Source organism: Marmota marmota, unplaced genomic scaffold, assembly GCF_001458135.2.
Source record: "Marmota marmota marmota unplaced genomic scaffold, marMar, whole genome shotgun sequence".
NCBI lineage: Eukaryota > Metazoa > Chordata > Mammalia > Rodentia > Sciuridae > Marmota > Marmota marmota.
The window spans coordinates 53,941,198-53,969,101 of NW_026000026.1; the positions used below are offsets into that span (position 1 = coordinate 53,941,198).

The window sequence follows — 27,904 nt, forward strand, 5'->3', positions numbered from 1 at the left end:
TGGAACTAAGATAGTGTTATAATAAATTCTATACATTTCTCCTGGCCTAGGACCTCCCTCATCTTAAGTAACTTACCATCTGTATTAATTTCCCAGGGCTACCATAACACAACAGATTTTTTTTTTTTTTTGGTCTCACAACTCTGGACATTAATAGTCTCAAAAGTCAAGGTGTCAGTAGGATTTGTTTCCTTCTGAGAGCTATAGGGGAGAATCTATTCTGTGTCTTCCTCCTAGCTTCTGGTGAATGCAGATTGTCCTTCATCTCCCCAATCTCTGCCCCCATCTTTTCGTTCTCCCTGTGTCTGTCCTTATGTAGCCGTCTTCAGAAAGGTACACCAGTCCTACTGGATTTGGGGTCCACTCTACTCCAATGTGACTCCATCCTAACTATTACGTCTGCAATGACCCTGCTTCAAATAGGGTCACATTCTGAGCTACTGGATATTAAGACTTTAATATGTCTGTTTGGGAGACACAGTGCAGCCCACATTGCCATCAAATAATTACAAAAACACAGACATCCCAAAGCACTTGAGGTGCATTATTTAAATTGATCCCTTCAGCCAGCTGGGTAGGACAGGAGTCATTCTCTCCACCAGACAGAGCAGGACAGAAATTAAACTCAGGTTTTCTGACTCCACCCACAGTATTCTCTACCCTAGAGATATACACAAAAACAAACACCTCCCAGGAAACAAGTCTTGTAATACAGGAAAGTGTCTCCAGAGGACTACCAAACACCAGAGTGCTCCAAACATCATGACAACAATTGCAGCTGCAGCATACATGTGTTTTACTTGTATGTGTGGCCCGGAAGTCTGCTCTGCCCACACTCACACAGGACCCACCTCGATGCCTCCACAAGAAAACAAGGGAGTCATACCAAGTCCATCACTAAGATTTCAATTTTATTGAAACTTTTCTCCACGTGAGGGGTTTGCCTCACAGAGTGACTTTTCACAGGAAAGGTCCACACCAGTCTCTGTCTCTCTCTCTCTAATCTTCTTCTTGGGCGTGCCACTGTTTAGAAGCATCTCTTTCCCAGGCTCCTGCTCCTTGTGCAGCCTCCATGCTGGCTCAACCCCACTGGCCTGGAGTCTCTTTCTGGACTGTACCCTCCAAACTTGAATTGCTTCCCTCACCGGCAAGAGCACTCAGCCTTATGTCAATCTCAGCAGCAAAGATTGACAGCTACCTAATTTCCTAAATCCATCTGCCAGCTTTATAAGTGGAGAAACTATAGAAAATATTTTTTTCTTTTCTGTCATTCCCCATACATTCAGATTATTTTTGTGAGGCATTGAAATATTCACTAAAATTTCACTTGACATTTTTTGTAGGACTCTATGCATTCAAAATATAACTAGTCATAAAATTGATCTCATAAAAATGTAGAGAATTTTCTTGTTATGCCCTTTTGTGTTCTAGAAGAGGATTTAAATTTTCGAATTTTTATCTCTGAGCATTTACAGGTTGCCAAAATGGTTATCAGAAGCTCCTAAGTAAATTTAGTGCTCTCTTCACAAGGACAGAACAGGCAGCAAAGTGAGAGGCTCATGTACTGATGCCTCTGCCAGCTACGGCACAGCTGGTGTAAGTCACACCGAATTGCAGAGAAACAGAACTCAGAGTATGTGGAAAATCTGTTCAGATTCATTTGTCAGCTACACAATCAGTGATCTATGCAAAGTCCAAAAATCTCTGAAAAGGCCCTCTAGGAGTTCTTTCTCCTGTGGCTACTACCTTCATGTGAACTAGTCTGAAATCTCAGGTATTTTTTTCCTTGAACAATTAAATTAAATAGAGGTTCTACTAATACAGCTTACTAACAGAGCACATAGGTTGTTGGCTTTTAAATTATGTAATTTTAGAATCTTAGTGGCCATACCTTGCTACTAGTGAAAGGCCTTGGGTTATAACCTTTTGGGTAACTTGATGATTTGAATAATATTTTTCTTTAAGAATTTCTCTTGAAGATGGTTATGTGTTTGTTCTTACAGTTGTTGTTCTAGAAAGGGCAACTGAAAATGAATATTCCCTTGCCTTATAGCATTAGAAATTGGAAAAAAATATAAGTCCTAAATTTATCTTAATCATATAAATATAACTAAACAGTGCTTCATTGGTACTTCATTGAGCATTCTTAATAAACATAATAATTATATCCCAATTGACAGAAAATCTGTGGCATGAAAAGAATTTTCAAAAAGAAAGCTCTATTTAAATATTTAAATATAACTTTAAAAAAATAAACTTTAGAAACTAAAGGAAAAGAAATAACTGTAGTCCAGCTTTTGTGTATTTCACTTCATGTCTCCATGGTTGCATGCAAATCAGTGTGCATGACAGTAGGTGCTGCCCTGCTTAGAGGCTTCTTCAATGTGCCAAATAGAAAAAACATTGAGACTAGCTATGACAGACAAAACCACAAACTTGCATGTGAGCAAGGTGGCAGCCCTGTGCCACTGATCCCTCTGCTGGCTTAGGTTTGCTTCCTCTTTGCTTTTCCTGGATACAGCTTGATTACATACAGCACCTCACAAGAGTGAGTGTGTGGGGGCCCTCCCTAGACTGTACAGCAGTATGGCATTGGTTTCACTGCTACCTACTATGGTCATCTCACTTGTTGTCTCTAAACTTAAAAACATACAGCAAAGTGGAACCTATCAGCCCTGTTTAAAAATGAAGCAACTCAAACATTTGGCTGGTAAGTGATGGAGCCTGTATTCTACCCTCAATCTATTCTGCTTTCCAACTGACCAAGCTGTTTCTGAGTATCTACAAAGTGTACAGCCCATATTCCATATTACATATCAGCACTTCATTGTGCATCCTGCTTTATATGATTTGCTGATTCACACAACCAATCTTAAATCAGTCATGTTCTGTCTCCAGAATACATTAGAATTGCTAAGTACTTAAGATACATTCATTACCTTGCTCTCCTGATCCACCCCAACATTATGATGCAGGTTTATGGCAGAGCCAAGGAATCAGTATTTTTACAAGTTTCCTGTCTTCCCCACCCCGTAAACTCAAGTTTATGAAAATCATTGAATTGGACTATTCTTTGAAGGATAGAACCATTATATATTATGCATGGAACTAGAGTAGATATTAAGTAAATACTTATCAACTGATACGTTTTTATTTCAACTGACATTATTACTGATAAGTTACTGATACAGTGTTTTTAGCTACATACACACAACAGAAACCTCAACCAAAATTTTTTAAATATAAGAGCACACTGATTAGCTTATGTAACAAAAATTAAGTCTAGGGTTTGGCTAATTTAGGGACTTAACATCATCATCAAGCAACTGGGTGTTTTCTGTACTCCATCCCTGCCATTCCCTTTCCTTCAGAATCACAAGATGCCTTCTGCAGCTCCAGGTATCACACACGGACACAACAACACTTAGTAAAGAAGTCAATATCTCTCTTCAAGAAAGCTTACCCAGGTGCCCCCAGCAAGTGTCTCCTTTTACCTCCTTGACCAGAATTGCTTCACATGCTCCTATTTAAACCAACTGCCTCTCAACCCAGAAGAATGGAAACATCAGAATGAGTTCTCCCTACCACACATACCCCCTAGGACAGGAGAGGCAGGAGAATGAATCAAATCAGGTAGAAGTAGGGAATGGTTATGAGGAAGGGAGCCAACAGTGTACCAGATCATCTAAGAGAAAATGTCTCAGTTGGGGTGAGGGTGCAGCATAATTTAATAATGTCTGTCTAGAAATGAAGCTCGGAGATCAAAAGCCTTCACTGGCAAATTCAGCCTGCATATTGTTTACAGGCCAGAAAGAAGTACTAGCACAAAGAAAATAATGAGCAAATCTGCAGTCCACTGCTAGGTTACGTGTCACCATCAGCAGCCCCTGACATTCTCTCCCCTTCTGCCTCTGACTCAGACAGCAATCCAGGGTAGCGCTGTCAGCATTATGGGGTTTAGAGGAATGGATTATATGTATATTATATATAAATGAGTACCATTTGGTAATTTTCCAGAAGAACAGTTTTGAGCCAAATGAGAGGTAGGTGAAATCTGACTAATGAAACCCCTTAGCAAAGCCTTCTTCATTCCTTGGATGTGCAGTAATGGGAAATGGGAACACCACCCAGGCTGAGGCTATTTAATATTGCTTATGAAAGTAAATATAAGCCTCGAGCCAATAACGTGTGGCTTTATGGAGTCATTTTTTTTTTCATCCAACAACTGAATCTTAAGAGATCTGTCAAGTTAGAAAAATCAGTCAGGCAGCAAATATTTATTGATCACCTATCATGTGCCATGCATATAGTTTCCCATAGGGGATGCTTTGGGAAACAAGTAAGAAAAGTGCCTGACGCAGAGAGGTCTTATGTTAGTGAAGGAAAACAGGAAATAAATACAAGCAAGTAAAGACATGCTATGGAGACGATAAAATGAGGTGTTATGGTAGAAAGTGACTGGGGGAACGGTGCCTGAGAAATGGGTACTGGAGTTGAAGACTAAACAATGGAAAAGAGGCAGCCATGGAGTGAGGCAGGGGATAGCAAGCTAAAAAGGAAAAGCGAATGCCGAGGCTCTGAGCTAGGAAACAGCTAAGTGTGCTTGAGGGAGAGCAAGTGTGTGGGGTTGAATAAGAATAAATGAAGGGAAGGGTGGGAGGAGAGGAAGCTGGAAAGGAGAGTGAGGACTTTATTCTCAGAAAATGGATAAGCCACAGGAGCATTTTAAGTAAGGAAGTGCTCTCCTTTACACTTGGGAAAAACCACTGTAGCCACTAGTTAGAAGGGTGCATTCTTCATTAGGAGGCAAAACTAGAAGAGAATGGTGTCCAGGACCGAGAAAGGAAGAACTAAGTTGGAACCTGAAGACACTTCTAGGAATTATTTCTGCTGTGGCCGTTTTGAATAGTAAAGAGGTGGAAAATAGTTTCTTTTCTTAACCCTTAATTCATGGCCAGAACAGATTTGGGGGAACAGGAGGCCTATTAACAAGGCCCACAAAAAAGCAAGTTTATTACATAAACAGTGTAAATCACATGGGAGAAGAGTTACTATCTCAGAGTAGCTTAGGAGCCTTGTTTAAATAATATTTTTAACAAAGGGCAATAAATTTTAAAGTGACGAGACAAAGAAGAAAAATTTTCAGGCTTCCAATGGGAGAAACTATGGGAAGGTATTTTTATTTATTGCAACTATTGTAGTTTTCATGCCTAATTCTATTTGTTTTATTATTTATAGTTTTTTTTAGTTTGTTAATATCTTCCCCCTTAATATTTTCCATTTATCTTTAAAAATTTTTACACATTTTAGTATTAGTATTTCTCTTTGGTAGGAATAGTTGTAGGAATAGTCTTGTTGTCTAGTGGTTTTCCAAAGGCTATCCCCTCAAATGCTCGATGAACTCATTTTGTCCTGGGGATTTCAATCAGACCCTGGTTTCCATGAGGTCTTGTCAGCTCCAGTGAGCCCAGGGGTAGTAGAGTGTGGTTGAAAAAAGCCAGATTCCAGAAAAATTATATTCAAAAAAACCTTCCCCATTCTACAAAATAACTTCTGCCACATGATCACTTTTTGCTCTTCAGGAAGAAACAAGGTTAGGAGCAGCTGCCTTCCCACTCTTGAGGCATTTGCAGGTGAAATTGCATGGAAGCAACTACCAGGGGGTCAGTTGTTCCTCAAGTTTACCATTATTGTTACTACTACTTGCTGACAGAGGCCCTGTGCTCTGCCGGATCTTTCTAGAGGACACCTAGACCACAGTCTGAAATGTCACGTAAGTAGGAACAGTTTGCCTCAAAGCAACCAAGAAACAGCAGTGAGAGCAAACCTACATCATTCCCTCTTCGGTTATGCTCCACGGGCAGGCTGAGCTGTCTCTTGCTTCAGGCCAACACGGGCATCTGGCTCAGGTGGGGACATGGAGGAAAAAGACACCAAGACAGAGGCTGATAAATAGATGCCTCATTCTGGAGCACACTGAAATCATCATCTGTAGAAAGGAAGCAAAAGACAGAATGTGCAGAAGGGAAAGTTGAGCTATGACAGATTCCAATGAAGATTTCAGCTGAATTCATAAGAGCTCTGAAGCTGAGATGAACCTTCAAAGTTGTTCTTGGTTAGAGAAAGTGTACCAGGCCTTTACACCCACACTGACCAACCTCTGAAGGCATGGTGTTCCTGGAAGTGGGCATGACCTTGGGAAGGCGACCACTTACCTGAGACAGTTCCAACCACTGAGGTCTGCCAGCGGGCAGTACTCCCAGCAGTGAAGGGATCCTTCCTCCCTGAAAGTGCAGTAGGCTGGCACATTAGAGTGCCCACTGCACTATCCAACTCATTCACTAGTTCAAAACAGGTCCCACGTGGTCACAGAGTGTCTCACAGTATTCTCACAGTATTTGTCAAGGTCCTTCAAGCCTTTATGGGAAAGAAAGGATGGGAAGGCTGTAGTCATGCTAATTCTTCATTTCATCAAAACTATAGTCAACCCAGGAATTTTCACCCATGAGGAATTGGGCAATTCAGTTCCTTTCTTTCTGTGATTTGTCTCATATGAGTTGTCATATCCCTCTGGGGCAGATGTACTCAGCACTCACCCTGGTTCTCACCTCTCTTGCTCACTAACAGGCCTCAATTTTCCAAGGAGGCTGAAACTGAGTGAGTTCTCTGACTCCCAAAAGCAGAGTTGAGCAGAGTCGTAGTGGAGTCTTACAGGCAGCCTCTAATCCAGGGCTCTGCAGGGGCAGCAGGATTCTGGGCATGGAGGATGGCAGGATATTCCATGGGACAAAGGTTCACTCTATGAGTCTCTCAGAGCATGCCTCCCCATCACTTCTCACATACACACACACTTCCTCCAACTCTGTCAATCTCACCATCCTCACCCAAGTCTTCATCTATCCTTTGTTTTTCAGATAACATTCCAATCTCTATGGCTAGACACACTTCATACTATCCAACAGGCAACTCTATATGGATGACCTACGAATATCTCAAGTTCATTTTCTTCCCCTGAATCTAATATTTTAAACTTCAGTCTTGATGAAAGTTACCATCATTCATTAAGCCTAACTCAGAAATTTTAAAATCTCTGCCTTTCCTAACCCCGTTTCTAAACTATTCCAAAAGTTCTAGCTGCTTAATCTCCATAACATCTTCTTCCTCTCTGTCCAGAATCATCATTTTAGTCTCAGACTGCACCCCCGCCCCCCGCCATCATATTTCACATAGAAACTACTTGTATTAGTTATCTGGGTAGCAAAGCATCCTAAAACTCAGGGGCATAAAACAGATATTCAACTCACAGTTTCTGTGGATCAGAAGCCCAGCAGTGGCTCAGCATGTCTCGTGAGGTTGTAGCAAGACATGAAAGCTAGAGCTGCTGTGGTCTGAGGCTGGACAGGGCTGCAAGTCCTACTCCTGGGAGACGTACTCACACAGCTGTTGACAGGACACCTCAGCTCCTGCTGGCTGTCTCAGGAGGGCTCAGCTTCTCACCTCATGGACCTCTTCACAGGGCTGCTGCTCACATGGCAGCTAGCTTCCCCCAACATGAGTGACGGGGGAGTAAGAGGGATTGAGAGAGAGAGTGCTCCAGGGACATGATGGTCATAGCATGGGGAGTGAATCTCAAGTATTGAAAACCACAAAATTAGTTGCTTCTTCAAGAAGTTTATCCATGAAGGGAAGGAAGGAATGACATACTAATGCTGAGAAGGGCTGTCAGGATTTTAAACATGTCTTTGCTCCTGCACTTCTAGCCCTGGCCTGTGAATTTTTCCCTTTCTAATTTGCTTTGCTTTTCACTGAACTTATGATTCTGATTAATCTTTGTCTTTAACCTATCATTTCTGCCAGCTATTAGAACACAGCCCTCTCTGCAGCATAGAATTTTCAAGTATTCAGTTTATGTAGCTCCAGAAGCCATCTGACCTGGCTCGTTAGAAGAGTGGGCAAAATAGAGCAATCACATTCCAAGGGCAATGTTGAGGCCAAGGGTGGAGGTGCCTTCATCCATGTGTATACTATAGGATCAGCTCCAGAATCGAATCCTTGGACTTAAACACTGGTTCCACCCTTGTTAACTGGGTAACCTTGGACAAGTTACTTAATCCCTCTCAGCTTCGGTTTCATCATCTTTGAAATGGGGTAATATTAATACATCCCTCATGGGGTTATTATAAAGATCCAACAAATTAACCACTTAAAGCAGTAGCCAGAATGTCTGGCTTATATTAAGGACTTGAAGAAATTGTCTACTGTATTTGTAAAGTAGCTTATGGTCATGGCAGTAATGCTCTTATTTGCTCCATGACATTTTCTTTCTACTTTCTGGTTCTCAGCTTCTAGAACTATATTGTCTGACACAATATTCACTGAGCACATGTGACTATTGAGTACTTATATGTCCAATTTAAAGTGGGCATAAAATTCACAGTATATTTTAAAGATCTACGGTGAAAGGTTTAGTATAAAAATAATGTAAGATATCCCGATAAAAAAGTACATCTTAGTTGCATGCTGTAATAACATTGTAGATATTTTTGGTTAAACAAAATACATTAAAATTAATTTCATCTGTATTTTAAAATGTTTCCTAAGGTATCTAATAAAAATGTAATTATATGTAGGGCTTTCATTAGATTTTTAGTGAATAGCATTTTAGGAAATTGAAGTTGTAAAGCTGCTAAACCAAAAACAAGTAATGTGTTACTGTATTTTCTTTATCTGTATAGCAAGAGCTCTTCTTTTGACCCACTGTGGTCAGTTAGAGCCTTGCCTTTCATACACCCTGATACTTGTGGGCCACTGTCCATCATGAGGGTAATAATAATATTTGTGGCTAACTTTTAGTCAGCTTCAGGCAGTGCCTAAGAAATCTTGGTTGTAATTAATCCATAAAAAGCAATGAGGAAGAAATCAATTTCTTGCTTTTAAAATTATTTTAACAATGTTTCATATAAAATTAAAGGTAAGAAAGAGAAAAACTGCACATGGCAAATGCCTCTGGTAGCCAATCCAATATGTTTGCATTCCCCTCTTCTTTGCTAATAAAAGTCCTAATTTTGCTTAAGACCACAATGTGCCCAATTTAAAAAAAAAAAAGTCACAGGAGGTGGCCATATGGTACAACTTCAACCAATGAAATACACTCAAAGTGTCATAGTGAGTCTAGTGAGTCTTTAGAACAGTTGTTTTTTGCTTTTTCTCAAATTAAAAAACAGGGGGTGGGACAAACAGCTGGCACACACACTGTATTCCTGGCTGTCCACCTTTTCTGTGTGAAATATGAACTCAACTACATAGAACAACAACCTTGACACACTGAATGTAAGAGTTACACACTGAAGTGGGTCTGGAAGCTGGAAAGCACTTGGATACTGGACCACTTCCTTGGTCAATTGCACCAAACCTCTTCACTTAACCTCTAGACTTCTTGTTACATAAGCCAAATAAATCCTATGTGTTAGGATCCTCTGTGGGTTTCTGTTTTACACAACGAAGTCAAACTCTCACTAACACTTTTAGTCTTCAGAAAAATACCAGTGTTCATGCTTTGATCCAAAAGTCTCTGTCTTCGGTACATTCTAATTCCAGGGAAATATTATTAGCCCACTGCAAATGGATATTCTGGGTTTTGCAGTGGGAATAGTTTAAACTACTTGGCCTTGGCTTTTATGATCCAGTATGTATTTCAGTCACTTTTAAAAGATATATATGCTATATATTTATACATCTACATAAGCATATAAGTAGATGTTTCCTACAGAACAGGAAATTGTTTTTATTTGTCTTATTCATCATTTTATTCCCAAGCCTTAATAAAGGTCAAATTCCCTTCTCCTTTTAAGTCTGTCTTCTTCTAATGATATTCATAAAATATTTTGCATCTTGAGAATTATCTTAGGCTACATTTCAGAATTCTTGGATCAAATCCTGGTAATGCCACATAAAATAGCTGTGATACTGAAGCATTTCTTCAACTGAAAGCTATTGAAAAAGCTCAGTGTTAAAAAGGGACGATTGAAGAAGGAACATCCAAAGTCCTCTCTACTGGGACATAAGGTCATACAAAGTCCTCAAGAAACTTAACAGCATTAGAGACAAATTGAAAGTAAACTTCTAACTCTTATGTAGACCTGATGAAATATTGACCTGGTGCGAGGTCAGAAATCAATGCACGCATCAGCTTTGGAAGTGACCTATACTTAGGGACTATAATCAAGTGCTTTAGCCATGGGAATTTGATGGCCTAGGACTAGTTATTTAACTACTACATGAGTTATTTTTCTTACCTGCTATCTGATAAGAACAACTTAGAGTAAGAAAAGTTTGTTTGGGCTCACAATTCCACAGATTTCAGTTCACAGTCCTGACACAAACATCTTCAGGGAAGAAATATTTATTTGGGCTCATGGTTTTAGAGGTCTCAATTCACAGTTAGTCAACCCAATTGCTCTGTGTCTGAGATGTAGCAGAAGGATATGGTGGAGGAAAACTGCTCAGCTCATGGTAGCCAAGAAGCACCAAGAGAATAGGAGGGGCCAGGAAGAAATGTATAATCCCCAAGGGATGCCCCCAGTGACCCACTCCCTCTAGACACAGCCCACCTGCCTAGAATTCTTATTTGCTAATAAAAGAATAATTCAAATTATTAATCAAATGGATCAATCCACGGGTTTAAGTTAAGGTTCTTAGATCTAATCATTTCACCTCCTATATTAATGTAGGAGATTTTTTGTTTGTTTTTTGAGGGGTTGAGCCCAGGTGTGCTCAACCCCTAAGCCACATCCCCAGCCCTTTTTTAGTGTTTTGAGACAGGGTGCTAAGATACTTAACCTTACTTTGAAGTCATAATCCTCCTACCTCAGCCTCCTGATCCACAGGGATTATAGGCATTTGCCACTATACCCAGCCCAACACAGAAGTTTTTTGTTTTTTTTCACTGTTTTATTATTTTTTAAATTTATATATGACAGTAGACTGCATTACAATTCATATTACACATATAGAGCACAAATTTTTCATATCTCTGGTTGTATACAAAGTATATTCACACTGATTCGTGTCCTCATACATGTACCTTGGATAATAATGTTCATCACATTTCACCATCATTTCTAACCCAATATTCCTCCCTTGCCATATCTAGAGTTCTTCTATTCTTCCCATGCTCCCCCTCCTTACCCCACTATGAATCAGCCTTCTTATATTGGAGAAATATTTGACATTTGGTTTTTGGGGATTGGCTAACTTCATTTAGCATTATCTTCTCTAACTCCATTTACCTGCAAATGCCATGATTTTATTCTCTTTTATTGCTCAGTAATATTCCATTGTGTATATATGCTGCATTTTTTATCTATTCATCTATTGAAGGACATCTAGGTTGACTCCATAGTTTAGCTATTGTGAATTGTGCTGCTATAAACATTGATGTGGTTGTGTCCCTGAATTATGCTGTTTCTAAGTCCTTTAGGTATAAACTGAGGAAAGGGATACCTAGGTCAAATGGTGATTCCATTCCCAATTTTCCAAAGAATCTCCATACTGCTTTTCATATTGGCTGCACCATTTTGTAGTCCCACCAGCAGTGTATGAATGTGCCTTTTCCCCCACATCCTCGCCAACATTTATTTTTGCTTGCATTTTTTCAGTTTTATTGATTTTATTTTTTAAAATACATGACAGTGGAATGCATTACAATTCTTATTACACATATAGAGCACATTTTTTTATATCTTTGTATATAAAGTATGTTCACACCAATTCATGCCTTTATACATGTACTTTGGGGTTTTTTTGGTATTACAGTTCTTATTACACATATATACCACAATTTTTTATATCTCTGTATATAAGGTGTATTGACACCCAATTAGAGTCTTCATACATGTACTTTGGATAATGATGTCCATCACATTCCACCATCCTTGCTAATCCCCTGCCCCCTCCCACCCCTCTTCCCTACCTAGAATTCATCTAATCCTCCCATGCTCCCCCTCCCTACCCCCACTATGATTCAGCCTCCTTATATCAGAGAAAACATTTGGCATTTTTTTTTTTGGAATTGGCTAACTTCACTTAGCATTATCTTCTCCAAAGCCATCCATTTACCTGCAAACGCCATGATTTTATTCTCTTTTAATACTAAGTAAAATTCCATTGTGTATATATGCCATATTTTTTTTCATTCATTCATCCACTGAAGGACATCTAGTTTGGCTCCACAGTTTAGCTATTGTGAATTGTGCTACTATTAACATTGATGTGGCTGTGTCCCTGTAGTATGCTGTTTTTAAGTCCTTTGGGTATAGACCGAAGAGAGGGATAGCTGGGTCAAATGGTAGTTCCATTCCCAGATTTCCAAGGAATCTCCATACTGCTTTCCATATTGGCTGTACAATTTGCAGTCCCACCAGCAATTTATGAGTGTACTTTTTTCCCCACATCCTCGCCAACACTTATTGTTTGTCTTCATAATAGCTGCCACTCTGAGTGGAGTGAGATTATATCTTAGAGTAGTTTTGATTTGCATCTCTCTGATTGCTAGAGATGATGAACATTTTTTCATTTACTTGTTGATTGATTGTATATCCTCTTCTGAGAAGTGTCTGTTCAGGTCCTTGGCCCATTTGTTGATTGGGTTATTTGGTTTTTTGGTGCTTAGCTTTTTGAGTTCTTTATTTACTCTAGAAATTAGTGCTCTATCTGATGTGTGAGGGGTAAAAATTTGCTCCCAGGATGTAGCTCTCTGTTTACCTCACAGATTATTTATTTTGCTGAGAAGAAACTTTTTGGTTTGAATCCATCCCATTTATTGATTCTTGATTGTAATTTCTGTACTATAGGAGTCTTATTAAGGAATTTAGGGCCTAATCCTACATGATGGAGATTAGGCTTATTTTTTCTTCTATTAGATGCAGGGTCTCTGGTTTTATTCCTAGGCCCTTGACCCATTTTGAGTTGAGTTTTGTGCATGGTGAGAGATAGGGGTTTAATTTCATTTTGTTGCATATGGATTTCCAGTGTTCCCAGCACCATTTGTTGAAGAGAGGCTATCTTTTTCTCCAATGTATGTCTCGGAGCCTTTGTCTAATATAAGATAATTGTAATTTTGTGGGTTAGTCTCTGTGTCCTCTATTCTGTATCAATGGTCTACCAGTCTGTTTTGGTGCCAATACCATGCTGCTTTTGTTACTATTGCTCTGTAGTATAGTTTAAGGTCTGGTGTAGTGATGCTACCTGCTTCACTCTTCTTGCTAAAGATTGCTTTAACTATTCCGGATCTCTTGTTTTTCCAGATGAATTTCATGACTGCTTTTTCTATTTCTATGAGGAATGTCATTGGGATTTTGATTGGAATTACATTAAATCTGTATGGTGCTTTTGGTAGTATGGTCATTTTGATAATATTAATTCTGCCTATCCAAGAGCAATATAGATCTTTCTATCTTCTAAGATCGTCTTTCTTTCTTTCTTTAGCATTCTGTAGTTTTTGTTTAGAAGTCTTTCACTTCTTTTGTTAAATTGGCTCCCAAGTATTTTACTTTTTTTGAGGCTATTGTAAATCGGGTAGTTTTCCTTTCTGAGGATTTGTCACTGATATTCAGAAATGCATTTGATTTATGGGTGTTTATTATATGCTGCTACATTGCTAAATTCATTTACTAATTCTAGAAGTTTTCTGGTGGAATTTTTGGGGTCTTCTAGGTATAAAATCATATCATCAGCAAACAGTGCCAATTTGAGTTCTTCTTTTCCTATGTGTATCCATTTAATTTCTTTCATCTAATTGCTCTGGCCAGTATTTCAAGAACTATGTTAAATAGAAGTGGTGAAAGAGAGCATCCCTGTCTAATTCCAGTTTTTAGAGGGAATGCCTTCAATTTTTCTCCATTTAGAATGATGTTGGTCTGAGACATAGCATAGATAGCCTTTATGATGTTGAGATATGCTCCTGTTGTCCTAAGTTTTTCTAGTGTTTTGAACATGAATGGGTGCTGTATTTTGTCAAATGCTTTTTCTGCATTTATTTAAATGATCATATGATTCTTATCTTTAAGTCTATTGATGTGATGAATTACATTTATTGATTTCTGTATGTTGAACCAAATTTGCATCCCTGGGATGAACTCCACTTGATCATGGTGCACTATCTTCTTGATGTTTTTGTTTCAATTTGCCAGAATTTTAGCATCTATGTTCATTAGAGATATTGGTCTGAAGTTTCCTTTTTTTCATGTGTCTGTGCCTGGTTTTGAAATCAGGCTGATATTGGCCTCATAGAATGAGTTTGGAAGTGCTGCCTCTTTTTCTATTTCCTTAAATAAATTGAAGAGTATTACTATTAATTCCTTTTTTAAAGTTATTGTAGAACTTGGCTGCCAACACAGAAGTTTTTGAGAGACACTTCATATCCAAACAAAAACAATACAATTAGACATTAATGTGATAAACATGTTGTAAATCACAAAAGACGGATGTGATATACAATGTTTTCCAAATTTATTTGACCATAAAATTCTTGTGCAGTAGCCTATTAGTTTACTAACTACTATTCTAAGACATACCTTTTGGGAAACTCTAATATAGTCACTTTTGCACTTTTATACATATAAGAATTTAGATATTTTTCTAGATTAAAGTTGAGTTTTTATGCAAGTGTATATAAAGGCAGAAATCATGGAAAAAGCTTTCTAGTATTATCTTTTATGGATCCCCCATTCCCTCCCAACCACTACCAATTTGGCTTAAAATTTTACTGTCATTGTATATAGAATAATTCCTCCTTGGGAAACATGAAAAATGCATGATATGAAATCAAGGTAAAAGTCAGGTTAGCTTCTTAGACAAGACATAAACCCAAGATTCTAACCTTGTGAGAACTTAAAGTCCTACCAAATTTCTCACAGGTGAGAAAATAAAGGAGTAGCATGAGGAGGCATGTTCTGGTTCCTGGCTCATCCAGTTCATTCTTGTAACACCCCTGGTATTTCCTTTTCCTGACCAGGGGTCGTCCTTTTCTTCCCGTCATCCAAAACACTCAGAAAAGTCAGCTGGAAGACAGATTGAACAACCAGGAGCGCACCATAGCATTCCTCCTTGAACAAGCCTTCCGCATCAAGGAGGACATCTCTTCTTGTCTCCAAGGGACCCACGGCTTTCGAAAAGAGGAATCACTTGCCAGGAAGTTACTAGAAAGCCATATACAGACCATCACTAGCATCGTCAAAAAACTCAACCAAAACATTGAGGTAGTTCTCTTTCACATATTGGCATCATTGCTTGACAAAAAAAAATTATCAACCACCAATGTCATTTTTCAACTGTAGAAATGTGTTGCTGTTGTTTATGTTTAAATGATTATAGCTGCCTCAGAGGAAAACAGTTCAATTTTTGGACTACTCATTTATGCTGAAAAGTAGAAGGAACTTACATTCAAAAACTATTTATTGTCTATCTATCTTGTATTGGCAAAGATCTATTTAACATTATACTACATATTCATGTTAAGACACTCTTAGTCTAAATCTCCAAAGTTCTATTAATGTCATGATTCCAAACAGAGGTATTCATAATACACAACATGCTGGGTTATAAATCCACCAGCAATCTCTGACTCCATCTCCACCCACCTCCTTCAGTCTGGCCATGCTGGTCTCCCAATTATTCCCTTCTATTCAGTTTGGATCATCTTCCTCCACTATGACATGTTCTTTATTTCCTTCAGGTCTCTGCTTAGACCACCTTCAAAGAGAAAATTTCCTTCATACTGTGTAAGATAGCATCCCTTCTCAGCCCAATAGTTTTAATCTCCCTTAAACTCTACTTTAATCCATAGTACTTAGCACAATCTATTTTTGTCTATTGGTTGTTTTCTTCCTCTAAAATATAATCTCCATAAGTGCAGGAAGTTTTCTTAATTCACTAGTAAGTCAACAGCAGTGTCTGGCATGTAGGCAGCACTCTAAATTCTTGAGAATGTGGGTAAATAAATTATTTTTAAGATTTTAAAGGAAAAATAAGATTTTTGATGGAAAAAGAAAATTCTTAGGCTAAACCAAGATAAGTTTTTATCTTTCAGAGTTTTTAAAGTACGCATGCATGATAAATCAGGGTTAACAACTTTTGGGCAAGGATTCCAGTAAATACACCTTTAGGAACCTGGCCAAAAAAAATGTGGAATAATGAGAAATAACAATGCCCTTTCGCTTTCTACTATCAGTGAGAATATGAATTAAAAACAAATAAACAAACAACAAAAACAAAAGATTAAATACTAATCATGGAATTAACCCAGGAATGATTTGCTCATGAATTTATCTTTGAGGTAGAGGATATTTATGAGTTTATTTCCTATCTGCAGGGTCTAGCAGACTCCATGATGCAACTGAGAAAATATGGAACGTTAAAAACTATTAGTTGACTTTTCAAAAGGTATATTAGTGATATTTAGCTCAGGTTGAATTGACCCTGGTACCTGGAAAGTCAATTGACCAAAGGTGATTCCAGAAATGACAGTGTCACTAAGGTGTCAAGAGGCAAGCAGCTCTGTGCTTTTTGAGATGACCAGAAAATCAAGTAAAGGCTGGGACTGTGGCTCAGTGGTAGCACACTTGCCTGGCATGTGTGAAGGACTGGGTTCAATTCTCAGCACCACTTTCAATTCTCAGCACCATGTATAAATAAATAAAATAAAGATCTATCAACAACTAAGAAAAAAATTTAAAAAAGAAAAGAAAATCAAGTAAATGTAGCACTAGCACTAAAATAAGATTCCAATACATGATCAAAATATCTTGGTAGTTGAAAAGAACACTCTCACCAAAATGTTCCTAAGCATATTCTGTATTTTGACCTGGGTCATTGTTAGAGTCTGTAAACAAGTCAAAATAACACCTGGCATTTTGCCAGGGGAATGTTAGAGTTCGTAAACAAGTCTGGATGGTGCCTGGTAAAATGCCAGAGGGAGCGGTTTGAGAAGTAACAAAAACAAGCCATTAAGTGTGGAGATTCCTGATTGGTTGACTGATGTATCTAGTTTATGCTAATTAGATAAGCTGTGTGGAATGTATAAATACTGCTCCTGTCCTGCAATAAACGGCTCCTACTCCTGCTGTATCAATGTACACAAGTTATTCGTCACCCTCCGCTTATTTTGCCCAGCTAGCCGGGCTGCGGCAGGTCATTGTTACACAGTTGATCACATTTGTCAAGATCTATCCAGCTGTGCACGTTGATTTGTGCATTTCAATATTAATTATACCTGAATAAAATACTCTTGGTATTAAAAGGGAAAACATATTCTATATCTCTAGTATCTTTTAGTGTTTCTTTTCCTACAATAATTGATTATCTAGGGCTGGGGTTGTGGCTCAGCGGTAGAGCACTCGCCTCTCACGTGTGAGACCCTGGGTTTGATCCTCAGCACCACATAAAAATAAATAAACAAAATAAAGATATTGTGCCCATGTATAACTAAAAATAAAAATTATCTTAGATTAGTTCTTTTTTTTTTTTTGGTACCAGAATTGAACTCAGGGGCACTTAACCACTGAGCCACATCCCCAGCCCCATTTTGTATATTTAGAGACAGGTCTCACTGAGTTGCTTAGTACCTCTTAAATTGCTTAGGCTGGCTTTGAACTGGAGATCCTCCTGTCTCAGCCTCCCTAGCTGCTGGAATTACATGCATGCATCACCACACCTGGCCAAGGTTAGTTCTTTAAAAAAAAGACAAAGCCAAAACATTTTCCAAAAAATTATAAAACCTCAAAATATTTGAGTCTTCTTAAGGGTTTGACATGATTAGAGAAAATGAGGAAGGCTGATTTATGTGGAAAACTAAATTTAAAATACATTTTAAAGGCTTTAGATAACACTGTTAAAACATTATGAAGTAGAAATTATTTGGTTACCCTTAGTGAAAAACTAAAACTATAATTAAAAGCACTTTATAGAGAAATCAATGCTATTCAAATATTTTAATAGCACCTAAACTCAGCAACCTAGTTAGTCCATTTGCAAACCAGCCAGCAAGATAGATCCAAATGTGAACTAAAACTTGACTCAGGTTCTTAAAAGGAATAAAATAATATTTTTTTAGATTACCATAATTGCAACAGTTACACTGCTTGTTTCTTTTTTAAAGAAAATGATTTTTAAAGCAGACTATTAATTATGTCTTAAAAATAACATTTTTAACTTAAAAAAAAGAAATTTTTTTTGTATAACATTGCCTTATTGTGGATCCCCCACTACAATTTATAGAAGCAATTCTTGTTCACTGTAATTATTTTGGAAGTTCAGGAAGAAATTTTAAAACCTGAGAAAAAAATTTCTCACAATTCCACCATGAAATGTCAATCTCCGCAAACATCCAGATATATCTCCCTCTAGCTCTTGTAAGTATTCTGTTTAGGAGGCTGAAACTATTTTTGTTGCACAGTCTTTAACATAAAATTATAACATAAACCCTTTCATGTCATTAGAAACTCCTTGAATGGAGCATATACCATGATTTGCTTTATTATTCTTAATGTTAAAATATCTTTGCGCTTAAGTATATATCTGCATTTGGATTATTTCCATAATATATATTCTTAGAAATAGAATTACCAAGCTATAAAGGCTGTGAAAATTCTTGATATGTGTTGCCAAATTGGTTTTCAGAAAGATTATACTGGTTTATCCTTTCATTAGCATTATATGAGAGTGATTTTTTTCACTGGGCCTATGCCAGCATTGAGATTTATTGTTTTAATCTTTGCTAATTTCATAGGACAAAAAATTAGATCTGTTTTTTTCTTGAAGGTTTTGAATCCACTTTTTAAAAATGACTATGAAATTTTATATTTCCTCTGCCAATATTTTGCTCATGTTTTTTGCCAATTTGTCTTTGAGAGTTTTAGCACTTTTAAATTCTTGTCGATTTGATTAACTCTTTTACATATTAAGGATATTAACCAGTGGTACAATGATAAATGTTTAACAATAAGAATTTTTTTTCCTGGGGAGAAAAAAACCTGATGTGTGGTGTTTGCCTACTTGCATGGTGTAAATACTCCCACTATGATTTCAAATAACCACTGTGATGACGCTGAACACAAAGGTGGGGAAAGACGCATAGCATCAGCTCTCTCTCACCAACAGGTACATGCTGATTGCAGAACACTAATGAAACTTTGGCAATAACATTTGTTATTAATGTTTTTCAAGCTTACTTTTAATGTCTTAATTGTATTTATAATGTTTAACAAGTTTAATATAAAATATCTTAAGCACTCAAATATTTTGCTTCTTTTTACTTTTGAGATGAGAAAAGTCTTCAGAAATGAAATAATATCATCTTTTACTTGTTATTCTACTGACTTAATTTGTGTGTGTGTGTGTGTGTGTGTGTTGCTGGGGATCAAACCTAGTCAGGGACTAACACATGTGAAGCAGGAGCTCCACCACTGAGCTACATTCCAGCCTCCTCTTATGGCTTAATTTCAATTTATATTTTATTCAGTTTTTCTAAAATCTATATCAATATGACATGAGGTAAATACCTAAATGATCCTACACCATTTGTAAAATTTCTCCCCTATTGATTGGTTAGTCTCATGCATAGCATTTTCACACTTACCAAGGTCATCATGACACAATTACATTATAGGACATTATTACACTACATTGAACTCATTGGCAACATATCATTACTATACTGATTTGCTTATACAAAATGTTTCATTCTATCATAGAACATGTTCACCTTCATCACTGTTCTTTAATTTAAAAAACCTACATATGAATGAGAAAAGGCAAAAAACAAACTCTAGCTAGTGTTTTTCACACTTTTATATCTTCAACTTAGGCTCTATTTGCTCTTGGGTTTTCTCAGTCTGCCAATTTAAAAATGGGAAAGATCTGTATTTGGCCTTTGAAATTCCTGTAATACATTTGATAAAAAATCCTACTCTACCTAGCATAATTCATAAACCTAATTTTAAATGTAGTTCAGAACTTTGTCAAATATAATAAACTCAAATGTTTCCCCAAATCCAAATTTATTTGTTTTCTGAAATTCTATGCTCTCATTCTTTTCTCGACAACAACAAAAAAAGTATATGTCAACACTTCACATTGGAATTTGAATGTCAACTAAAATGTATTTTTTCTATGGATAGGCAATTTTTTTCAATTTTAAAATTAACATTCATAAACAGGTACAAAAAATAAAAACCACTGTTCTCAGGACCACCAATCTGGCAATATAGGAAAGACAGCTTCACTTCCAAAATACCATGGGAGAAATAACTAACAATACTCAACAACACAATCTGAAAGCACATATGCCATAAACCTTTTGTGTTCTCAAGAAATCTGAAAAAATAAACCCCTTTCACTCCATGTATATGAAATGGTTTGGTTCAGATTGGCTTATGTCAGTTGTGTTAGCTTCATTGTGGTTCTGATTCAATCCATAAAGCACCTAACTGGGCTGGGGACATAGCTCAGTTAGCAGAGTGCTTGCCTTGCATGCACAAGGCCCTAGGTTCAATCCCCAGCACCACAAAACAAAACAAAGAAACTGACTGATGCCACATTGAATAAAAATCTCTTTTTAAATCTGATCATCCACACTGAAATCGTGTATGTATGTTTGTGTGTGAGAGAAATTTTTATATTAATGATGGCCAAATGGCAACTTCTGGCCAAATCAAACCAATAAACATGTTCTGTTTGGCCTATATAGTGCTCAAAGATTTTTAACAACATGCCAATATTTTTAAATTGAGATTTTTACATAAAGTCTCATTTTCTAGCTTTTGTTGAAACACTAGTGAGATGTTGCTCTCACCTGACCACAATCAGCTACAATCAAACCATAGCTGCCTCCTCCAGATAAACCAAGATCAATTCTGTGAGACCAGCCTCTTGCACTCCTTTACCACCTGGACCTAACCACAAAATCTATTTGTTTCAGGTGAAGTTTTCTTACCATGTGTGATGGAATATTAATTGCCATCTTAACTCAAAATTTCAGGTCTTAGAAGACCAAATAAGAACTCGAGATCAGGTGACCACAGGAACTAATTTCGCAGTGCAGGATCTAAACATCAAACACCTGCAAGGAGTTGGAGACCTTCGGGGAAGAGTAGCCAGGTGAGAAGAAACATGTTAACTCATGTTTAACAATCAGTTCTCAGCCATTGAATTCTCATCCCTAAATAAATTCCATAGTTTAAATAACAAGTTATTGACTTTATATTAAGCTAAACTGATGAAACAGTAGTTGAGAAAATGTCTTTAGAACTTTGAAAGACCCACGGTTGTATTCAAGACCCCTTATACAGAATATCCAGTTTGGTTTCACTGGAAGTGACTGGAGTCTTGTCTTCACAACCCACAACTGCCCAAATGCCAACAGCCATACACAACCTATAACCACATATAAATATCCATTTGTCAGGTTCTAATGAGTAAAACATTTAAAATATACAAGGACTAGTTATCAGTCAAATCAAAGAGATTTTCTGCCAACTAGATGAAGTTTTGAATAGCAGATTTTGTATGAGTTTCAAATCAAGAGTTAATAGTAAGAAATTCAGAAAAAAAAAATCTGTTAAGCATTGGCAATACTTGTGAATGGCTTATCACTGATACTCTCCATCTCTGCATCTTCTGCCAGAAACTTTCTTCTCTCCTGAAATACCCCCACCTCCATCTTATTAATCTTCCCTGAAGTATAAAAGACCAAATGAGAATTCAGTGATTGACATCAAAGTCAAGTCTCTCAATCCATTTATGCTGCTATAACAAAATACCTGAAGCTGGGTAATTTATTTTAAAAACCAAAACTTATTTTCCCACAGTTCTGAAGGTAGAGAAACATAACAAGGGAGTCTGAAGTTTCAGTTGTCTGGTGAGGGCTGCATCCTCCAGAGGGGAGAGACACTGTCTCCTCACACATCAGAGAAAACTAGTGAAATGGAAAACTCTTCAAATGCTGTGTGAAGACTCTTCTATAAGGGACTCACTGATCTGGCAGGAGCTCTCAGGGCCTACTCATCTCTTAAATACCTCCCTTATTAATACTCTCACGTTGGCAACACCTGAATTTTGGAGGAGACACATTTGAACAATAACATTACTCCAGGGTATTTGTCCATTCAATTAAAAAAAACCCTAAATACTATAAGCCTTGTACTAAATTTCAGCAACACAACCTGCTCTCTTTAGCTGCTCACAGTCTATCTGGCAGAACAAGTTTTGAAGGTCAGCAATAGGGCAACACTATGCTGAAAACCTGGGGTGCTGTGAGAATATCCAACCAGACAGACAGGGGAGGAGCTTCTCAGTTGAGGTAACATTTGAGATGGGATGCGAAGGACTTGTAGCAGTTAGCTATAAAAGGAGGGGTGGGAAAGACACTTCAAATAAAGGAGGAATGACACGTGGAAAAGAATCAAGGCAAAGATTATTGTGGTGTGTTGAAAGGCTGGAAGAAGACTATTTGGGGTTATAGGATTTGAGAGTATGATTCAAGAAGAGATGGGAGAAAAAGTTCAAGAAGTGGCACAAAGTTGAAATATAAGTGACTCTCTGGGCCAGTGTCTGAACACTATGTAGAAGGTTATAAATAGCCATGGGAGGATTTCAGGTAAGGAGATAATTTGGGGTGGGGGGGGTTCAGAAAGAGGGTATGAGACCAGAGGCAATCCAGGGGAGAGGTGACAAGGGCCTAAACTCAGGCACTGGTCGTAAGTTCCAGAACAGAGCATTTGGAAAATTGAATCTATAGGATTAGTACATGAATTAACATGGAAGATGAGTTAAGATAAAGGAGTGCAGGATAGCTACCACACTTTCTGTCTTGGGGACCAGTTGAATGTTCATGTTATTCAACAGAAATATAAAATGAGGAACAGTTTTGACAAGGAAATGGGAAGAGAGTCAAGGGGTGATTATGTATTTGGTTAGTACCACATGGGAAGACTGTGGGATATTAACCATAAAAGGCATGGTACTCAAAGGTGTAGAGGCTGGGGGTGGGCCCAGGCTTTTGCTTGACCTATAATAAAAATGATATAGTGGCTCTGGGAAACATAGTGTAGTTCTGAAGTATGACTTCTTTCCTCTTAAAAATAAAGATACAGTGTAGGGAGTAATAGCCAGGGTTGGAAAACTGTCATCAAAGAAAACTAAGTGATAACTTAGAGACAATACAAACAAAATTATTGTATTAATATTTTCTGTAAATATATAAATAAACTATATGTAACTATATAATGTTCAATATAAAGAAATTTTTATAATATTTGGGTTAAAAACATACAATTATTTCATATTTGATACATAAGAATTTTTATAGTATTTGGGTGAGTTATGAAGCAAGATACTGAAATAAACATGAGCAAATCCACAACCTTCTTAGATAGGTTTTTGCAAAAAAGATAAACACCAAATATCCATTTTAAGTGAAATATAGTGGGCTGGGGATATAGCTTAGTGGTAGAACACTTACCTAGCAAGCATGAGATCCTGAGTTCAATCCCAGAACTTCAAAAGAGAAAAACAAAATCATCAGTGAATGAAGCAAGATTTGGTACAATCTGGTGTGTGCTGATGACACTCTCCATGAGTGCCAAACCTATTATTTACAAACCTATTATTTTGTTCTTATAAATCGTATTTTGCATACAAAAGAACAAATGGGTTTAAAAGCAACCCAGAGATCAATAGAATTACATCAAGAAGAGATATACAACTCCTTTTGCTCTGCTCTGTTTCTTCCTTTTGTTTTGGGCAGGGGGTGGGGCGATGTTGGAGAGTGAACCCAAGAACTGTGCATCCTAAACACGTGCTCTATATCCCCAGCTCATTTCTTTTTTATTTATTTATTTTTTGAAACAGGGTCTTGCTATGTTGCCCTAAACTTCTGGTCTCCATCAATCCTCCTGCCTCAGCCTCCCAAGTAGCTGTGATCACAGGAGTGGGCCACTGTACCCAGCTTGCTCCAATTTCTTATTTATTTTCATCTTCAATTGTAAGCAGTGATTTTGGAACAAGGTCTTAGTTTTCCTTGAAATGTCCCCTTTTTATGGAAAATTTTTGAAATCTATTTGGAAATCTGAGACAGAATCTGGCTGAAAGCCATGAGACTTAAATTCATCCTCCCTCTCCTGTTTCTTGTCTGTGTTTTTGCCAGACAAAATGACTAATGGACAAGCTAAGGCATATTGATTACTGGCTCTCCACATCTAGTGACATTAATACCAATTAGCATTTTGAAATTAAGTGAAATGTAGTTGATTATTTTAACATAATTCCTAACAATCACCTTGTCATTTCATAAATCTGACTCAATATTTAATAACTACAATGTTCTTAGAATTTTATAACTTTTTCCCCACATCCAAACATAGTGGTAGTTTAAAAGCATGTACTTCCAATGAAATGAGATTCTTAAAGCTTCCCAGCTTACCCTTGACACCTTCTCCTCTATTTGATAGATGAGTCTCAAGTGCGAAAAAGGAAACAGTGGGTATGCAAAGGGCACATCCCTATGGATGAATAGGTATGGCTATGGCTTACAATCGGCAGCAGAAGTCAGAGGAGGCCAAGTTGCTTGCCACATTTGACTCTTTAGACTCCAAGGCAAGATTGCATTTTTAAAAGTGATAAACTGGGTTGATGTGTGATTAAAAGCAAACTCATGTCCTTTAAAGAAACAATGATATTATAAATATCAGCAACTTTTAAAAGACAAGGGATACTTCTGGCTAAAGGGGACAGAATACACTTAACTCCACTTTCTTCTCTTGAGATATCTCAATTCCAGTGAAAAATAAAAGGAAAACAAAAACACCTCCTTTAACATAAAATAGAATTTGTCACAACCATTAACCACAAACAAAACACTCTTGCCAAATATTGTGATGTTTGGACTGACACTGTCCTTCTTAGACCTTAAACAAAGATTTCTTCCGAACCAAGAGTCATAATCCTGAAAGGCATAGGCCAAATAATTTTTTTAAGTTTAAAAAAATATTTTCAGTTGTAGATGGACACAATAACTTTTTTGTTTATTTATTTTTTTAATGTGGTGCTGAGGATCAAACCCCGTGCCTCACGCCTGTATGACAAGCACTCTACCACTGAGCCACAAACCCAGCTCACAAAATAATTTTAATTTCGCAATACTATTTGGGGGCTTAGCTGGGTCGAAAGATAGGAAATGTCCTTTTAGAGATAAGGTCAACAATGCAGAATAGCTGGGGAGCTTTAGCTGCAAATCCAATGGTGTTCTTTATTGTTTCATTAATCTAGGACTCCCTCCTTGCCAGCTTGTAGTTGAGAGAAACTGGAGAGGAGGCAAGAATGTCACCACAGAAAAGCTATGACTTACATTTGATATGAGATTCTCCAGTCTGTCTTATCAAGGGACAATTGAGAGAAGTGCCCCCACCCTCAGATCTAAGGAAATACCAGATTTGATACTGCAAGACTCCACAGAGCATGGTCTCTGCCCTTCACCAAACCCCACCAATCTTCTGCAGGCAGCCAGAAATATTCACAGATGTCATAGTGATAGGCAGAATCTACCCATGAATAAAAATCACTTCCACTACCATCTCCAGATAAACAGACAGACAGATCAGTCTGGGATGGATAGATACACAGACAGACAAAACACAGGTCAAAGAATGAATGTACTTCATGAAAGGAATTGGCCAAAAAAGTAAAGAGGTCATACAAAAATTCTCCTGGTTTCAAAGAAATCAAGAGCAAAAGAGATAAAAGATTGTATGAACAATTGTGAGTAATTTGGCTCCTTCCAAAACCCCCACCAAATCTCTTTAAAACATAAACCCCACAAGGACAAGGGATATCAGCATAGAAGTCCTGGAAATGAGAAAGCAGGAGGACATGTGGAAACTGCCTTAGCAGATTTCATAAAACTAACTTTAAAGCTGTGGGATAAGCTGAGAACCTTGATTTCACACCACAAAAATCTCAAAAGGTTTCAGGCAATTGCCTCTATGGAGAGGAACTGAGAGAAGCAGGGAAAGGTCAGGAACCATGGTAAAGTAGGTCTCCCCTCATCTTGCAGACTGCCAGTAGATGCCTAGAATTGCAGATAGTACCAAACCCTACAATTACTCTTTTTCCTATATATACATACCTATGATAAAGTTTAATTTGTAAATTAGGTATAATAAGAAATTAACACTAATAACTAATAATATATAAAAATTATAACATATATACTGTAATAAAAGTCATGTAACTGTGTTCTTGTTCTCTCTCAATAGCTAATTGTACTGTACTCACCCTTTTCCATTTAATACTTTCAACCCGATTGACTACAGGTAACTGAAGTGTAAAACTGGATAAGGGACAACTCCTATAGTTTTTTTTTTTTGCCTTTTATTATTGACTTTTAAACTATAAACATGTTTTACTTTGATAAGATAAAAGTTAATTTTAAAAATGAGGTATAAGGGCCGGGGTTGTGACTCCGTGGTAGAGTACTTGCCTAACTTGTGTGAGGCACTGGGTTTGATCCCTGGCACCACATAAAAAACAAATAAAATAAAGGTATTGTGTCTATTTACAACTAAAAAAATGTATAAAAAACAAGATATAAGAGTATTTCCCCCCCCCAAAAAAAAGAGGGTATCATGTAACAAAAGGAAATAGATAAATTGGAATTTCTCAGGGATAAGATAAAAGGAAAAAAAATGAAAATATTAAAGATTAAATCTACTTTAGAAACTCCTAAGCAGGATAAATACAACAAAAAATAATAAAGAGTTATTCAAAATATAAAAAGCATGAGCAAACCACATCAAGAAAATGCTTTTGACATAAAAATGGATATGGATAAGTATGTTTATGACTGACACACCATAGAAAATTTCATGGATGTAAGAAAAGACAATTTAATGGAAACAGATATCAAAAGGTAAAACTGTGTCCTTGGAAAAACCTGATGTAAGAACAATTAACCCAAGATAACCTGGTTGAAGTTACTGAACATCAAGGATAAAGAATCACTGAGCATCTAGGTAGACAAAGCAAATCTCACAAAAGAAGGGAAAGGTATAATCACCTCACACTTCTATATCTCAACCAGCACCAGAAAAGAATGGAGCAACATCTACCATGTTTACCTTTCAAGTGTTAAAGAACAGATTTTCCTAAGGATTTTAACATTACTGAGCCTTTCTTTTGAAATCTATATGACAAAACCCGGCCACTGAGGAATTTTTTAAAAAAGGAATTTCAGAAAAAGAATCATAATTTAGAAGGACTGTTAATAAACATAGATCTAAATATAGAATAAAAATTCAATAACTGTAGGAATTCTGGTTATAGAACATAATAAAAGTATCATAAAATTAAGCATTTAAAAATAGCAAACTATTCACAGACTGTTGAAGAACAAGTATATAAATTTATTTCCTCCATTTTTTTCATATGGTCAACAGATAATATCTAAAGTTGAGTTGGTATTGTAAAAAAAATAACAATTCCAATCTACAATAACTTTTTATAGCTTCTTTATTTCAGAAACAAATATCTCTCATAGTGAAGAAATACATAGCCAGCGTTCCATATTGTACTGAACAGATTAAGAATTTTTCTTGTCATTATTCCCTAAACAATACAGTATGATGGCTATTTGCAAAGCTTTTACATTGTATTTATTATTATAGCTAATATAAAAGTTATTTAAGGTATTTGGCAGGATACCATTAATATAAGAAACTCGAAAATCTGTGGATTGGGTATCTTCAGGGTTCTGGGGGCTGTCCTAGAACCATTCCCCTATAGAAACCAAAGGATGACTGCACACACACACACACACACACACACACACACCTATTATTAAGAGAATGACAGGGTG

At 37.1% G+C, this 27,904-nt stretch overlaps 1 protein-coding gene across 2 annotated transcripts in view; it reads left to right on the top strand.

Annotated features, from left to right (window-relative positions):
- The window catches only part of Fam81b (family with sequence similarity 81 member B), a 65,604-nt gene that overhangs the window by 8,625 nt on the left and 29,075 nt on the right, over nt 1-27,904 (top strand). For both annotated transcript variants that reach the window (XM_048811450.1, XM_048811451.1), the window contains 2 exons: nt 15,014-15,257; nt 21,035-21,153. In XM_048811450.1, the coding sequence (XP_048667407.1) occupies nt 15,014-15,257; nt 21,035-21,153 (363 nt within the window). The remainder of the gene's footprint in view (nt 1-15,013; nt 15,258-21,034; nt 21,154-27,904) is intronic.